General features: G+C 40.4%; 1 protein-coding gene across 1 annotated transcript in view; it reads left to right on the forward strand.

Moving 5' to 3' along the window:
* Window positions 1-3,131: 3,131 nt before the first annotated feature.
* Window positions 3,132-17,622, forward strand: part of ZNF287 (zinc finger protein 287) — a 26,259-nt gene continuing 11,768 nt past the window's right edge. The window contains exons 1-4 of the mRNA XM_006875901.1: window positions 3,132-3,534; window positions 4,209-4,303; window positions 10,771-10,897; window positions 11,357-11,443. Coding sequence (XP_006875963.1) covers window positions 3,132-3,534; window positions 4,209-4,303; window positions 10,771-10,897; window positions 11,357-11,443 — 712 coding nt within the window. The remainder of the gene's footprint in view (window positions 3,535-4,208; window positions 4,304-10,770; window positions 10,898-11,356; window positions 11,444-17,622) is intronic.

Genomic DNA, 17,622 nt, shown 5'->3' on the forward strand with positions numbered 1-17,622 from the left:
GATATATTGCATTAGGCAAATCTGCTATACAAGACCTTTTTAAAGTGTTGAAGAGGAAAGATGTCAGCTTGAGGACTAAGGTGCAGGTGACCCAAGCCATGGTATTTTCAATAACCTCATATGCATACAAAAGCTGGAAGACTGTAGAAGAATTGATGCTTTTGAGTTATGGTGTTGGAGGAGACTATTGAAAGTGCCATGGCTGCCAAAAGAACCAATAGATCCGTTTTGGAAGAAATGCAGCCAGAGTGCTCCTTGGAGGCCAAAATGTCCAAACTTTGTGTCTCATACTTCAGACATATTGTCAGGAGGGACCAGTCACTGGAGAAGGATATCATGTTCGATAAGGTGGAGGGTCAGAGAAAAAGAGGAAGACCCCAACAAGATGAATTGGCCAAGTGGCAGCATCAATGGACTCAAGCATGGCAACAGTTGTGAGGTTTCCCAGGAGCAGGCAATGTTTGGTTCTGCTGTGCATAAGGTCGCTATGGGTCGGTACTGTTAGAAATGAATCCCGATGTCACATAAAAGACACTCGGTGAGACTAAATAAATTATCTTGGCAAAGCAAAATTTAGTTCTGCAAGAGGGTGCATGTGCATAGCTGTACACACAGGAACAGGCCAGTGAGCACATAGAGTGGGCAGTCCACTAGGGTTTTTAATCCCTGACACGAGTCTCAGGGTTGTATCTCATCCCATTGGCTAGGGTTTTGACTGCACCATCTTTTCCCTTACCCGGTTGGCTAGTTCAAATTTTTAAGGCATGCATTCCTATTTCAGGAAAAGAAAAGACGAGAGCGATCATGAAGTCTGTACTCCAGGAAGTAGTTAAAAGAAAAAGAAAACGATCATAAATTCCTTACTCACTTCAGGAAGTAGTTAAAAGAAAAAGAGTGATCATAAAAGTCTTTATTTACTTCAGGAAATTAAAAAAAAGAGAGAGAGAGGTTACCTGAATACAATAAACAGGATTATAATATATATATATATATATATATTTCCCCCACAGTACCGACTGGATGGCATCTAACAACAACAATTTTCCAACAGTTTGTGTATTTTTTTATTATATTTCTCGTGAATACTATGTGAGATTTTTGTTCATTTTTACTGAAAGACTTTAAATCAAATTCTTGACTCAGAACCTTTAACGGTGAATGTCTATGCACTGTCAATTCCGATCCAGCACTTCAGGTCTTTCTGCCTTTAGACCCACATCGTCCCTACTGTTCCTTCCCTGAGGCGTGCATCTGATTTTCTCTGGGAAATTGGCACGGGACTTCAACCCCATCCATCTCTGCCCTCCTCCTCTTCCATCTACTGGTACTTATCCCACCTTCCAGAAAAGTCAACTCCCAGACCAGCATCAGCCTGGAGAAACTTTAAAGTTCCCTTTACTACGTTTCAGCCTAACTGGCAAGTCCTGGTGTTGGGAGGAGGATGTTGCCATGGAGACAGGTCCCAGCCAAGAGGTTCTAGAAGGGGAAAACTGAAGCTCGGTTTCCGATTGCTTGTGCGGGCGCGCAGTGCTGGCCTCACGCACATGCGCAGTGGTGCAGAGGCGAGGTAGCGGGGAAGCTGAGGCACGGTGGGTTCCGGGCGGGGCTTCTCAGGGCCGGGCTGAGCTTGCTGCTCCTCGCTGTTGCACCGTGTGCTTTCTTGGGAAGACAAGCGGGGAGCCCAGGGCCCTTTGCAGCTCGGAGCCGAGCCATCCCCACACGAGCCCACAGCCCGCCGCCATTGTTGTCCGGGGCCTCTCCGACAGATCCAGCTGCTGCTCCGCCGGGTGCTCGCGGGAGGTAAGAGAGCTGCGGCGCCCGGGGAGTGTCCGCGAGGTCAGGGCCGGAGCCCGGGCTGGTCCCTCAGGGGCTCCGGTACTCACATCCTGCCGCCAGGAAGGCCTCGCTGGGGGGCCCCGGTCACTGCCTCCCACCTGAAAGCACAGGAAGACCACCCGGAAAGTGCAGCGCAGGCCTGTGCGTCCCCCTGCAGGGCCTTGTAAACAGTCTTGGTGAAACCGTGAGTAGCTGTCTCTTTGCTTCCAGGCCAGGCCGGTTTCAGTTTTATTCTTAGGGAATTGTGTCCCCTCGAGACACTGACCAAAACCCAAACCAAACCCATTGCCTCCCAGTCGAGTCATCATCGATTCGAAGTAAAGGGCACGAAGTCCCACCCACCTCTGTACTTGGAGATTCCTTCCAGTCCAATAGCATTAACATGGGAATCAAGTTGTTGTTGTTGTTGTGAAGGGCCTACAATTTGGTCCAGACTCATAGAGACCTGTAAAGGGTTTCCTAGGAGTGGCTGGTGGGTTTAAAACAAGCAAATGGCCCTGTTTTCCTGACAGTTCCCTTTGGAAACGTTGTTGTTGTTGTTGTTAAGTGCCATCGAGTCGGTTCCGACCCATAGCGACCCTGTACAGGGTTTCCGAGGGTGTAAATCCTTACGGGAGTAGAAAGCCTCATCTTTCTCCCGCGGAGCGGCTGGTAGTTTCGAACTGCTGACCTTAAGGTTCGCAGCCCGATTCGTAACCACTACGCTACCAGAGCTCATGGACACTATTAAATTCTCTTTACTTAGTTCCAAGTAACAATAGATTTGCTCTCTTGTTGCAAGCCAGTTAGTTCCACCATTATACCTTCTGTAATATCAGTGACTAAAATATGATCACTTTTTCCCCCGATTCAACAAATAGAAGTGTATCTGGCATTTGACTCATGATTCCTGAAGTTTTTGCTTTGATCACCACCTTTTTTTGTATACATCAGCCTACTCCCTACCCCATCTCCATGCAACTTGCAAATTATCTTTTGTGGGGAGACCAAGGTGCAGCCCGTGTGTGTTTATTTATGGTCTCTCTGGGAAGTCTGTTTCTGTATGTATCTGTATAGCAAAGAATGCCAGAAAATCTTGATCTCATATCCGTTCCTGTGTTTCAGGGTGTCTTAACCATCCTACATGTTCTGGCTCAAATTTGTGACAAAAGACTGTAAACTCTTCCCTTGACCTGGTCAGCCTCTGACTAAAGCAGCTCTTAATCTTAATTGTCTTCGTGTCTCTAGCATGAGACTTCAAGCAGTTGGCTCCCTGCTGGAGAAATAGTGCCAGACTGACTCTCCTGACCATAGCAATGTTAGCCCCAAGCAAGAGGATGGCCAGCTCTTTGCGCTCCCAGATCTTTCTAATGTGGAAGCCAGACAGGACTCAGAATGGACCCCGTAGTACTGAGAAAGAAATCCTTGCTTCAAGATTCTCGCGTGACACTGAGACCCGTCGACAGAATTTTAGGAATTTTCCTTACCCAGAACTGTCTGGTCCTCGAAAGGCATTGACTCAGCTTCGCGAACTCTGCCTGAAATGGCTGAGACCCGAGATCCATTCAAAGGAACAGATCCTGGAGCTGCTGGTGTTGGAACAATTCTTGACTATCCTGCCTGGGGAGGTTAGGACTTGGGTGAAGTCCCAGTATCCTGAGAACAGCGAAGAAGTGGTGACTCTGGTGGAGGATTTGGCCCAGATTCTAGAAGAGGAAGGTGAGAATTGTAGATCAGAAAGGGGAGGGAGCGCTGGGTGGTTAGGACACATAAGAGAGTAGCCCCCTTAAAGAAACTGGGGAAGAAGGAACATCTGTGAGTGAGTGAGAACCCCAGCCCCCACCCACCCACCCACCTCATCCTGCTTTTATGTTCCACTTTCAAATTGCTTGGGACCAAACAAATGGTATCTAAAGTCAGAGATGTGTCAAAAAGGAATGACCAGTCATAACCAAATTACCCCCATGTGAACTCTCAGAAAGTTTACTTGCAGAGGTTTATACCATTCTGCCATTCATTTGCTCTGCAAATTAGATTTTACAATAATATGCTTCCAAAACTATAGAAAAGGGGTCAGAGAACATTTCCTTATTAAGGAAAGTGACAGCTCACACCATTTATGTCACATAAGGATTTAGTTGGCAAATTGTGAATTTGGTGCATATACTTAAGAGTCCCAGAGCAGACTTATTCTGAAAGCCTGCATTGTCATTTTAGGATTAGTCATTGCCTTTCTCTCTGATTCTTTGAGGCAAGGGTGCTGTTTGGGGGTTCCTCTGACATCTTAGTTTAAGAAAAGTTAAGGATATATGTTGTGAAGGATTTCTAAACTGAAGAAACCCAAGGTATTCTAACAGGATTCATCTCCATCATGGTCTCTTTCTCTTCCCTAGCTCCTCCTCAGAACTCTACCCTTTCCCAAGAGACCCCAGAGGAAGATATGGCCACTGCTTTCCCGTCAGGGTGGCTAAATGACTTGGTGACTAAAGTGAGTTCAAGTTTCTTCTATGATTTTAAAATGCATTTTTAGTGTATAAGGATATTTCCTTTCCTAATTCTGAAATGCCTGTGTCCCCCAAAGCCTTAATCTAGAACCTGAGCTTCATTTCTCAGTAGATCACCTTGGTATGCTAAGGTAGATAATAGACCCTTACAGGAAATGGACTTCCATTGCCTTCTTGACTTGCTTGTACTTACTCGTTGACTGTAAGGCAGTATCTTCATTATCTAGTGTTGCTAGAACAGAAATGGCCACAAGTGGATGATTTTAACAAACAAATGTATTCTCTCACATTTTAGAAAACTCGAGATCCAAATTCAGAGTGCCAACTCCAGGGAAAGACTTTCTTTCTTTGTTGGTTCAGGAGAAAGATCCTTGTTCTCCTTTCAGCCTCTGTTGGCTTAACATTCCTTAGAGATTTCCATGTGTATCATGGTATCAATCTTCCTCTGGATCTAGACTTCACAGTGCAGGGACCTCAGATGCATGGTGCAGGTCCAAAGGATGCACTCCAGTTTCAGCTCTTCTTTCTTGGTAGTACTAGATACCTCTGAATTATGCTTGCTTGTTTAATTTCTTTTTATATGTTAAAAAAGATTGTCTCACAATAAAACCTCATCCTGTAGATTACATCCAGCCACATTAACATCATAGAAGTGAGGATTTACAACAGTAGGCTAATTACATCAGATCAGGGATACATCATTGTTGTTGTTATCAGATCACATCATTGTTGTTGTTAAGTGTTGTCACCTCCCTTCCAACTCATAGCCAACCTGTATAGGGACTTCTGAGCCTGTAAATCTTTGCAGGAACAGAAACTCATCTTTTTCCTAAGGAGAGCTGGTGAGCTCAAATGGCCGACCTCATGGTTCATAGTCCAGTGCTTATCCTACGGAGCCACCGTGTTCCCCAGATCTCATCATGAGAGAGAGGGATGATTACATCATTATATAACTACCAAATAACTGAGAACCATGGCCCAACCTAGTTGCCAGTTGTTTTGGGTGCACACAGTTCAGTGCATGACTGGCATTGAGGTTAAGAGGTTGACCTCCACTATCTAGTTTTGGTTATATGCTCTGCCATAGAATATATAATTTTTTGGACAAGATACTAACCACTCATAACTTGAGTTCTTCAAACTTTAATAAAATTTACCTTTTAGGTTGTGAGGATTGAATTTCATGATGCCTGAATTATAATAAGTAATTAATAGACAATATTGTTGTGGCTCGATATCATCAGGTTGGTTCCGATTCATAGCAGCCCTGTGTACAACAAAATGAAACAGCACTCCGTATTGCACCATCGTCACAGTCATTGCTGTGTTGAGTCCATTCTTGCCCCTTGCCCCACTGTGTCAGTCCATCTCATTGAGGGTGGTCTTCTTTTTCTCAGACCCTCTACCAAGCATGATGTCTTTATCCAGGGAGTGATCCCTCCTGATAAGATGCCCAAAGTACATGAGACAAAGTATTGTGATCCTGTTTCTAAGGAACATTCTGGCTTCTTCAACACAGGGGTGTTCCTTCTTCTTTCATACATTCTTTTTTATTTGTTCTTCTTTGGTCCGCGGTATATTCAGTATTCTTCACCTAAACTAGTAACTCAGAGGTATCATTTCTTCAGTCTTCCTTTTTCATCACGCAGCTTTTGCATGCATAGGAGGCAATTGAAAATATGGCTTGAGACAGGTGCACCTTAGTCCTCATTGTGAATCTTTGCTTTTTAATACTTTAAAGAGGTCTATTGCAACAGATTTGATTTCTTGACTGCTGCTTCCATGGGTGTTGATTGTGAATCCAAGTAAAATGAAATTCTTGACGACATCAATCTTTTCCATTTATCATGATGTTGCTTATTGGTCTACCTGTGAGGATTTTTGTTTTCTTTATGTTGAGGTGTAATCCACACTGAAGACTGTAGGCTTTGATCTTCATGAGCGCTTCAAGTCCTCTTCACTTTCTAGCAGACAAGGTTGTGTCACTGGCATATTTCAGATCATTAGTGAGTCTGCCTCCAACCCTAATCCCATGTTCTTTTTCATATAGTTCAGCTTCTCAGAATATGTGCTTAACATACAGGTTTAAGAATGGTAGAAGGATACGACCCCAATGCTTCTGATTTAAACTATTCAGTATCCCCTTGTTCTGTTTGAACAGCTTCCTCTTGGTCTATATACAGGTTCTCCATGAACACAAAATATTCTGGAATTCCTACTTTTCACCATGTTATGTATCATATATTATAATCCACGCAGTCTAATATTTCTACATAGCCAATTACGACACAGGTTAACAACTTTATGGTTTTCTCTGCTTTTCAAGCCAAATCTATCTGATATCAGTAATGATATCCCCTGTTCTACATCCTCTTCTGAATCTGACTTGAATTTCTGGCAGTTTCCTGAGGATGTACTTCTACAACTAACTGATTTTGAACTATCTTAAGCAAAAATTTGCTTGCATGTGATATTAATCATATTGTTCGATATTTCCATATTCTGTTGGATCACCTTTCATTGGAATCGCACACATATGGATCTCTTACGGTCAGTTGGCCAGGTAGTTGTCTTCCAAATTTCTTGGCATAGATGAGTGAGCCGCCTCTAGCATTGCACCCATATGTTGAAACACCTCAGTTGATACTTCATCAGGTCCTGAACTCTGGAGTTTTTTCCAGTTCCTTCAGTGCAGCTTGGACTTCCTCCTTCAGTACCTTAAGTTCTGAATCATAAGCTACCTCCTGAAGTGGTTGAATATCGGACAATTCTTTATGGTACACTGACTGAATTCCTTCCAGTTTCTTTTGATACTTCCTGTGTAATTTAGTATTTTGCCTATTGTTGTTGTTGTTTTTAGTCTTAGCAACCCTTTATAGGGTTTCCATTTGGTTTAAACCACCAGCTTTGTAGTTAGCAGTACATTGCTTATCCTACAGTGCCACACCAGGACTCCATTTTGCCCATAGAATCCTTCAGTATTTCAACTCAAGACTTGAATCTTTGTCTTCACTTCTTTCAACTTGAGAATTACCAAGCGTGTTCTTCCTTTTTGATTTTTTAACTCCAGGTCTTTGCACATTTTATTATAATACTTTGTCTTCTCAAGCTATCTTTTGAAATTTTCAGTTCATGTTACCATTTCTTCCGTTCACTCTATTCATTCCAAAAAGTGCCAGAGCAAGTTTTTCAGTCTTTTCTGACATCAACTTTGGTCTTCTCTTTTTTTCCTGTCTTTTAATGACCTTTTGCTTTCTTTCATGTATGATTTCCTTGATTCTATCTGACAACTCATCTGGTCTTCGTTCATTAATATTCAATGCGTCAAATCTGTTCTTGAGATAGTCTCAAAATTCAGATGGGATATATACTCGAGATTATACTTTGATTTTTGTAGACTTGTTTTAATTTTCTTAAACTTCAACTTGAACTTGTATGTGACTGGATGATGCTCTGTTCTACATTCAGCCACCAATCTCCATCATCTCGTTCCACAGATGTAGTCTGTTTGATTCCTGTGAGACCCAACGTGACTGTTGTTGAAAAAAAGGTATTTGCAATGAATAAATCATTGGTCTTGCAAAATTCTGTCCATTTCATTTCTATCACCAAAGCCATATTTTCCAGCCACTGACCCTTCTTTGTTTCTGAATTTCACATTCCAGTCACCAGTAGCTATCAGTGCATCCTAATTGTAATCTAATCAATTTCAGACTGCAGATGTTAGTAAAAATCTTCATATTTTTCCATCTTTGGTATTACTGTAAATTTGAATAATAGTTGAATGGTCTTCCTTAGTTGTTAAAGTGCCATCAAGTCAGTTCTGACTCATAGTGACCCTGTGTATAGGGTTTCCAAGGAGCAGCTGATGGATTTGAATTCTTGATCTTGTGGCTCAAAGTGACCTTGCAGTCCAGTGCATTATCCTGTAGCGCCACACCAGGACTCTTGGTCTTACTTGTAGGTCTCTGTGTATTATTGTCACTGATAGCATTTTCAGGATCGATTTTGAAACAGTCTTACTGACAATGAATGTGACGCCATTCCTCTTCATTTCCAGCATAGTAGACCGTATGCTTGCCTGATTCAAATGGCTAATACCAGTCCATTTTAGCTCAGCAATGCCGAGGGTAGCACTCTTTAGGTGCTTCATTTCATTTTTGACAACTTCAGTTTTCCTACAATTTGTTCTTTCAGTGTTCTGACTATTGGTGTGTGTTTGCATTTTCTTCTCATTTTGAGTCTTACCACATAAGTAATTGAAGGTCCCAAAAGCTTTACTCCATTCATATCATTAATGTGGACTCCAGTTTGAGGAGGCAGCTCTTCCCCGGTTGTATTTTCAATGTTTTCCAACCTGAGGAACTCATCTTCCAGCACTGTTTATCAGATAGTGGTCTGCTGCTAGTCCTAAGATTTTCACTAGTCAGTTTTTTCAGAAACAGATCTCCAGGTCCTCCTTCCTAGTCTGTGTTAGTCTGGAAGCTCCACTGAAACCTGCTCACAATGGATGACCCTGCTGGTGTGCTTCCAGTGTCACAGCAACACAAAAGGCACCATAGTTCAACACACTGACAGATGAGTGAGGGGTTTAAGAGATGGTATTCCGAGTGCCAGCTCCGGGAGAAGGCTCTCTCTATCTCTTTTGGCTCTAGGGGATAGGCCTTGTCTCCTTTCAATGTCTGTGGACCTGGCCTTCCATGAAGATCTCTGTGTGTCTTGGCATCAGTCTTCCCCATGGTCTAGGAGGTTCCCAGCACAGGGATCCCAGGTCCGAAGGACAAGCTTTGCTCCTGTGTCTTCTTTCTTGGTGGTATTAGCTTCCTCTAATACCTGCTCCCTTATTTAATTCCTTCATATCTTAAAAGGGAGTCCTAGTATGGTGCCATAGGATAAGCACTCGACCACAGGGTTGGTTTGAACTGCAAGGTCAGCAGTTCAATCTCACCAATCCGCTCCTCAGAAATCCTTACAGGGTCGCTATGAGTCTGAACTGACTTGCTGGTACTTAACAACAACAACATTATCTTAAAAGAGATTGACTCAAGATACAACCTAATCCTGTAGGCTGCATCCTGCCTCATTAACTAGTGATGGCAATAAATAATATGTGTTATTAATTAGTATTTATTATTTCCTCATTAGCAATCAGTTCAAGACCATGCATTCCATATTATTACTTTTGATCATTAAGTTGTACAATTTTAATTTACAGAGCTCTGACCACCTTAATGAAAGAAGGTTTCCTATAAAATACAAGATAATGGACAAATTCCATTATCTTTTAATTCCTTTTTTCCACAAACTTTTTGAAGTCCCCTTCATATATGTCTAGTCTGGAATTTGAAAGCCTTTGGTAACTAGAATAAAATTATTTTTAAATGTTATTGTTTACTTGGGAAACCTAAGAAAATCAAGGGAAACCCTGTTAAATGTAATAGAAAAATTGGATAAGGTGATTGATTGGTACAGAAATGACATGTTAAAAATTAATACAAATTATAAAGGACATAAAGTGAAATAAACAATCCCATTCACATGATAAATCTCCCAAATATAAAAATACCTAGTTCCAAACATAGTAAGGAGCCTTAGTGTGGCACTGTAGGATAAGCACTGAATTGCAAGGTTAGTGGTTCAAACCAACCAGCTACTCCTCAGAAACCCTATACAGGGTCTCTATGAGTCAGAACCAACTTGATGGCACTTAACAACAAGAAGTAAAAATGCAGTACCTGTATAAAAAATACCATATCATGCTATCGGACATGAAAGAAGGTTTGGATATTTTAAGTCCTCTCTAAATTATAAACAATAGAAATTTTAAATCCTAAAATAAATTTTAGATAACTTGACAACTAACTGTTAACATATTCATTATTTTATTTGGAAAGAAATCAACACGTAAGAGCTATCAAGAATTTTGTTTTAAGAAAAAAGAGTAAAGAGGGGCTTGGACCTTACCAGATGGTAGAATATGTCTAAAAAGTGTAGTCCTTCAACAATGTGCTTACTGGTATTAGTTTTATTTAAAATAAAACCTTTGTATTTTATCACATAACATACAAAAAAAGAAAATCTTAAAATTGTAATAGCTTTTAAGTTATTTAAGACAAAACAAGAGAAGCAGACCACTTTGACTCCTGTGTTTCCTCTCTATTTAAAACCCTTCTTTTAAGACAGATTCCCAAGTACATGCATTAGTGTCAACTGAAAATTATCATCTTTTATTTTGAAATGTCCCGTTAGTGTCCCTTGCCACTGAAAGGGACAGGGCCATTCCGGGGTACTGTAGAGCCACTTGTTCCTTAGTTTTGACTAGATAGCCTTTACAGCCCTACTAAAGCTTAAAATTCTGTGGGTTTTAGGACAACCCACACACCTTCGGTGTGACCACTGTCCTCTGTTGCATTCGTGCTTGCACAGACTTCAGCTGTATTTGGTGTTTTAGGAATCAGTGACATTCGTGGATGTGGCTGTGGACATCACCCAGGAGGACTGGGGGCTAATGCGCCCTGTGCAGAAGGAATTGTACAAGACTGTAACGCTGCAGAACTATTGGAACATGGTTTCTCTGGGTAAGGACTGTCTTTCCACCACTCTTCATCCCAGCATTCTCCACAGAGTATCTTTCCTTCCCCAGCTGTTAAAAATGGGTTGAGCCTCTGAAGTACTTAGTTAAAAATGAGGTCTAGGGATGCATGTTCTCATCCTATTCGGGCACAAAATGACTATGTTCTACACCGTTTCCTAAAGAAAATGCTTATAGGTCAGAGATCACTGAGAATGTTGATGCCCATTGTCTACTGTTCTGACAGAAGGATTCTTCCTCTGTGATCCCCCCATGCATATCCTCTTGGGTGGCAGAAATTTTTATCCTGTAATGTAAAGAACACTTATGTAACCCTTAGTAGATGCTGTCTATAGACCATTATTTTCTTGTAGAGATCTGTCCTGCCTAAAATGTAAGAGTTTGATAATGAACTCTGAATAACTACTTAGCTCCTAGATAAACCTCATTATATTTTTCTCAACAGGGCTCACAGTTTACAGACCAAGTGTGATCCCCATACTGGAAGAACCGTGGTTGGTGATAAAAGAAATTGTAGAAGGCCCTAGTCCAGGTGAGTGAATTACCAGCACATGAGATTCTTTGCACATAAGAGCTGCCAACTTTTTCTCCCCAGTCCAGGAGCCAGTCAGGAGCCACATATTTCACATCGGTACCTTGTGCCTTAAATCCCTTTTGAGCTACAACTATCCCTTGACCGTTTTTTTCTTTCTTAACTATTTCACATCTTTCATAGTATTGATTATTTTTGTGGAGTCCAGATTGGTTTCTCTGTAGAATGTCCCATAATTTAGATTTGCCTGATTTTTTTCCTCGTGATTGGATTCAGCTATTAAATATATTTTGCCAAGAAAGCTACGGAAGTGATGAGTTCTTTTTTATTGCATTTCGTTACACTGTGTTGTTCTTAAAGGCTGTCAAGTCACTTCTGACTCATAGCAACCCTGTGTAAGGTTTCTGAGTAGCGGCTGGTGAGCTTGAACTGAGGACCTTGAGGTTCAAACTGTCCTTGCTGTATAGCGCATTAACCCACAGTGCCACACCAGGTCTCCTCCTCGTAACACACATAATGTTAAATTGTCTCCTCATTGATGATTCTTAGTTTGGTTAAGGTAATGTCTACCAGATCTTTCCATTTTAAAGGTGCATTTTTTTTCTTTGTAATTAGTATATGTGGTGTGATACTTAGAGGCCACAAGACTATCCTGTTCTGTGGTAACCAGCCTCCTACTTGGGGGTTTTAACATCCATTGGTGCTTCTTGCCTAAATCTACTATTACATCACAGTTGCAAAATGGTGATTTCCTAATTCATTCGTCTCTTTTAAATGATTCTTTTGTAAAGAATCATTCTCCCTCCTCCCACCCCATTTTTATGTATATATGTCACTATGAACTAGTATGATTTTTAAAAATTCAAAGTGTATTAGTCCACTGATTCCAGTTTGTCTTTTTATTCTTATTTGTCCCAAATTTGGGTAATAGGAGCCCTTGAAGCAGATCCAGTGCCCTTTTAACGTGTCCCCATAGTTTTGGGGCATCCCTCCTTTCTAGCCCAACATGATTTTCTTTAAGCTCACCTTGTTCCTCTCTTTGGTCCCAACAGTGACATAAATGGTTTGAACTTGACTTTATGTGCCTTAGTTTACAGAATGGTGCAAAATATACCAATAGCATATTAAGTTCTCTGGGGAATAACTTCATGACATCAAAACCACTGAAAAAAATCGTATGAAGTATAATGGAAATAAGATTGGACTAGCGTCAGAATAGTCTTGTGGAACTTACTACCAGTCTGCCGCCACTTTAAGTTTGTTTCTTAGTATGATGGTTTTTAGCTCTTACAACTAGCATGAAGGGACAGTTTATGGCTTGAGTTTTTGGAAATTTCTTTCCCTCCAAAGAACATCAAGATTGAGAAAGGTACGTTCCTTTTTTCCTTGTGTACGGGTTGAGATGATTGGATTTTGTTTTGTTTTTCTACCCCTTATGTAAAGTGTAATCCTTTGTGCAAAGAACTTCTGTCTACCTCTCTGCCTTGGTTGAGTTTTAAGCTTGTCTTTTGACCCTTGAGCCCCTTACGTCCTCAAATGGAAAAGAACGGTTATCACCAAGATCGAGGGACAATCTCTGGAAGTCAACTTGGTCAACTCTTGCTGACGTCTGTCTTCTTGTTTTACTTTATTTTTGACCTCTGAGAATGTTCTTTCCTTTTTTGCCAGCTCAGAGCTATAAAAATGTTCATGGAAAGTGGAATTAATAGATAAAAATGTAAACTTTATTTCTCAACATGTTATAATAAGCTCCATCAAATTCAGGAACCTTTTTGTAAGCAATAACACCAGCCATTTTAGTCCATCTCTAAAGAACTGAAGGTTCTGAGAATTTAACTGTGTCGGTGCAATCTTTTTTTTAGATTATAAGCTGAAGAAAACTGGATGCCCCTTCAAAGATTTGTTCAAGATTAGGAAACATAAGTCCAAATCAAGACTGTAAGGTAGATGCCCCCACATCTAAACTTGAGAAAAATTGCCCTTTTTGAGGAGAGAAATGAGCAGGAGCATTGTGGTAGAGAAGTATTCTCTGGTGAACCTTTCCTGGGTACTTTCCTGATGAAGTGTGGGCCTACATTTTCAAACTGCTCTCCTGATAAGCAGATGATACTGTTCTTGCTCTTGACTAGTCTGCTTCACTTTGACAGGACCACTTTGTGGTCCTGTGCTTTGATTGTGCTTTTGTCTTCAGGATTGCACTGATAAAGCCATTGTTTCATCTCCTGTTAGAATTCTTTCAAGAAATGCTTCAGGATCTTGATCCCATTGTTTAAAATTTACATTGAAAGTTCTGTTATTGTCTGCAGCTGATTTGGGTGTGACAGTTTTGTCACCCATCAAGCAGAAAGTTTGCTCAACTTTAATTTTTCAGTCAGAATTATGTAACCTGAACTAATTGAGGTGTCTGTGGTGTTGGTTGTTGTTTCCGCTGTTAATCATCCGCCCTTCTCAATTAGGACATGGACAAATTTCATTGTTTCTTCACAAGCCCATGTGGATGGTCTGCTGGTATAAACTTCATCTTCAGCATCATCTCATCCCTTCATAAAACAAATGATCCATTTGTGAACACACTGTCCCTGTAAACTTTTTGTAAAGCATCAATGATTTCACCATTTTTCCACCCAAATTTCACCATAATTTAATGTGTATTCTTGCTTCAGTTTTAGCAATTGGTGTTGCTCTGAGATGGGGCTCTTTTTAAACTGATGTTTTATTTTTCTTAGTGCCTCAAACTAAATCCTGTTCTGACATGTTATAACAAGTTAAGATAAGTTGGATTTCATTTGTAAAAAGTTGTATTTTTTTTTAATCCATACATCGTTTTTTTCCTAATGGGCATTTTTCCATGAACTTTTTGAAGACCATTTATATTTAATGGAGTCCTGGTGTAGCGCTGCAGGATAATGCACTGACCGCAAGGTCAGTTTGAGCCAGGTGCTCTTCAGAAACCCTGTACAGGGCTGCTCAGAGTCAGATCCAAACTCAATAGCACATTAACAACTTGTATTTAATAAGTTGAACCTTTGTTTAGTATGCTTTGGAAAATGAAAACTAAGGTAGTTCATAAACAGAAGAATTGTATCAGTCTTCTCTGCCATTCATATCACGAAACTTACTGTTCTATTTATACAGGACTTAATGGCACTGTAGGATAAGCACTGGACTGGTAACTTCAAGGTCAGCAGTTCCAACTCACTAGCCACTCCTCAGAAACCCTATACAGGGTCGCTGTTGGGTTGGAACTGACTTGATAGTGCTTAACAACAAGCTATTCTTTCAGGCCCCATTCAAATAATAGCTCCTGAAAGTTTTCCTTGCTTAGCTTATTCCACAATGGTCTCTTCTCAGGAATATTATACCTTGATGTGATCCCATTAGCTCATAGGTCTTACCACTTCTAACCAACCCTAACTAGTCAGAAGAGAGGCTAGTTTTCAAGTTGCCTCCCCACCCCCACCCTCACCACCACCACCCCACCCCAGTCTCAGATCTAACCAAATCATGGATGGAGTCACGGATGGCATCTTTATAAACACTAATTTCAGTTAAACAATTATCTCAATTTCTGAATTTCTAAATAAACATTAGTAAAAACATATGCTTATAATTGTTAAGTGTCAGTGAGTCGATTCCAATTCATAGCGACCCTGTATATGGTTTCCAGGGAGTAGGTGGTGGGTCTGAACTGCTGACCTTGAGGTTCAAACCTCCCTTGTGATGAGTACTTTTCCTAAGGTGCCTCACCAGGACTTCATTGCTTATTAGCAGTTAAGATTGCTTAATTGCAGTCTATTTATTATTATCAGTCAGAGTTGTTACTTTAATTGTAACATTAGCACTTCCTTTTCGTATGGTACAATCTTCTACAATTGATTCTGATTGCATAAACATTAAACTCAGCTTCTGGTGCTATCTCAGCTTGTTTACACACACAGACTACCCTAACTGTATAGTTCATTCACATTCTCATTTTGTTCTTTTGGAAAGGGGTTTAACAAATCCTCGTATGGGAAAGGTCTTAAAACTTTTCTTATATAGAAGTAACCTATGCCCACTCCTCAGTTACTGACATGACTGAGTTCTGAAGAGTCGGTGATGACTTGAAAATCGGCAAAATAGTAAATGACCACAGCAGGTCACAAAATGGGGGTTAATAACAACATTACATAACTGCCAGAGCTCATCAGAGTTTAATTGCCAACCCACGGAGAATCATGTCCCAGCCAAGTTGACTTGTCACCCTAACCATCACAGTTAGCATTCCTTACTGGCACCTCAGCCTTCCTTACTCCTGGCTATAACTTGTTAATGCCCAAAACAGTTTGATAGTAGATCTGGTCCTATTGTCATAAATGCAGACTGTCCAATAACAAGACAGTTGATAAGTGAAGAGTAGCTATAACTATATTTCTAAGAATAGTAATAAACATAGACTATTAGAACTGAAAAATAGAAAACTATCACCTGTGAACATATTTTTATTTTTCCAGTTCTTCTAGTGAGTTTTTCATGCTAGTTATGATAATGTTTTTTCATTTAACCTTACTCCTAAACATCCTCTTGTGTCATCTTTTTTAACTTGAATAGAAGTAATCAAAGTAGTTTGTAAATTCAGTCAGAATTAGGGAGCAAAATGAAAGTTATGTCTCCATATGCTCATTCATTATTATGATCTCAGAAACATTAGACTGTGTGTGTGTTGTTGTAGTTAGGTGATGTCAAGTCACTTCCGACTCATAGCAACCTTATGCACAACAAAATGAAATACTGCCTGGATCTGCACCATCCTCACAATTCTTAGTTTGAGCCCATTGTTGCTGCTACTTTGTCAATTCATCTCATAGGGAGTCTTCCTCTTTCTCATTTACCCTCCACTTATCCAAACATGATCTTCTCCAGGGACTGGTCCCTCCTAACATGTCCAAAGTATGAGAAACAAAGTCTTACATGAAACTTCCCATATTCTTTACCAATACCATAATTCAAATGCATTTATTTTACCATGGTCTTCCTTATTCATTGCTCAACTTTCACATGCAATGAGATGACTAAAAATACCTTGGTTTGAGAATCAGACACACCTTAATCATCAAGCTAACATCTTTGCTCTTGAACACTTTACAGTGGTCTTTTGCAGTCAGTTTGCCTAATGCAATACATCATTTGATTTCTTGACTTCTGCTTCCATGGAAGTTGATTGTGGATCTAAGCAAAATGAAGTCTCTGATAACTTCATTCTTTTCTCCATTTATGATATTTTTTTATTGGTCCAGTAGTGAGGAGTTTTGTTTTCTTTACATTGAGGTTCAATCCATACTGAAAGCTATAGTCTGATTTTCATCAGTAAGTAGTCAAGTCTTCTTCACTTACAGCAACCAAAGTTGTGTCATCTACATATCACAGGTTAATGAGTCTTCCTCCAATTCTGATATCATATTCTTCTACATATAATCCAGCTTCAGTATACAGATTGAATAGATATGATGAAAGAATACAACCCTGGTGCTCACCTTTCCTGACTTTAAACCATTTGGTAGCCCCTTCAGTTGGAACAGCTGCCTCTTGGTCTATGTACACATTCCTCATGAACAAAATTAAGTGTTCTGGAATTACATTCTTCACAATGTTATCCATGGTTTGTTACAATCCACACAGTCAAAAGTTTTTGCATAGTCAGTAAAGCACAAATAAACATCTTTCCGGTACTCTCTGCTTTCAGCCATCTGACATCAACAGTGATTCCCTAGTTCCACACCCTCTTGTGAATCTGGCTTAATTTTTGGCAGCTGCCACCATTTTTGAATGGTTGTCAGCAAAATTTTACTTGAATATGATGCTGTTCGATGGTTTCCACATCCTGTTGGGTCACCTTTCTTTGAATTGAGCGCAGTTATGTATCTCTTGCAATTGGTTGGCCTGGCAGCCATCTTCCAAATGTTTTGGTTTAGACAAGTGAGCTCATTCAGCACTTCAGTTTATTGAAACATTTCGATCTATATCCCGTCAATTCCTGGAGCCTGGTTTTTTGCCAGTGCCTTCAGTGCAGTTTGGACTTCTTCCTCGGTACCTTGGGTTCTTGATCATGTTTCCACTGGAAGTGACTGAACATCAACCCATTCTTTGTGGTACAGTGACTGTGTACTCCTTTCATCTTCTTTGAATGCCTCCTGCATCAT

The sequence above is a fragment of the Chrysochloris asiatica genome, unplaced genomic scaffold (genome assembly GCF_000296735.1).
Source record: "Chrysochloris asiatica unplaced genomic scaffold, ChrAsi1.0 scaffold00346, whole genome shotgun sequence".
Taxonomy (NCBI): Eukaryota; Metazoa; Chordata; class Mammalia; order Afrosoricida; family Chrysochloridae; genus Chrysochloris; species Chrysochloris asiatica.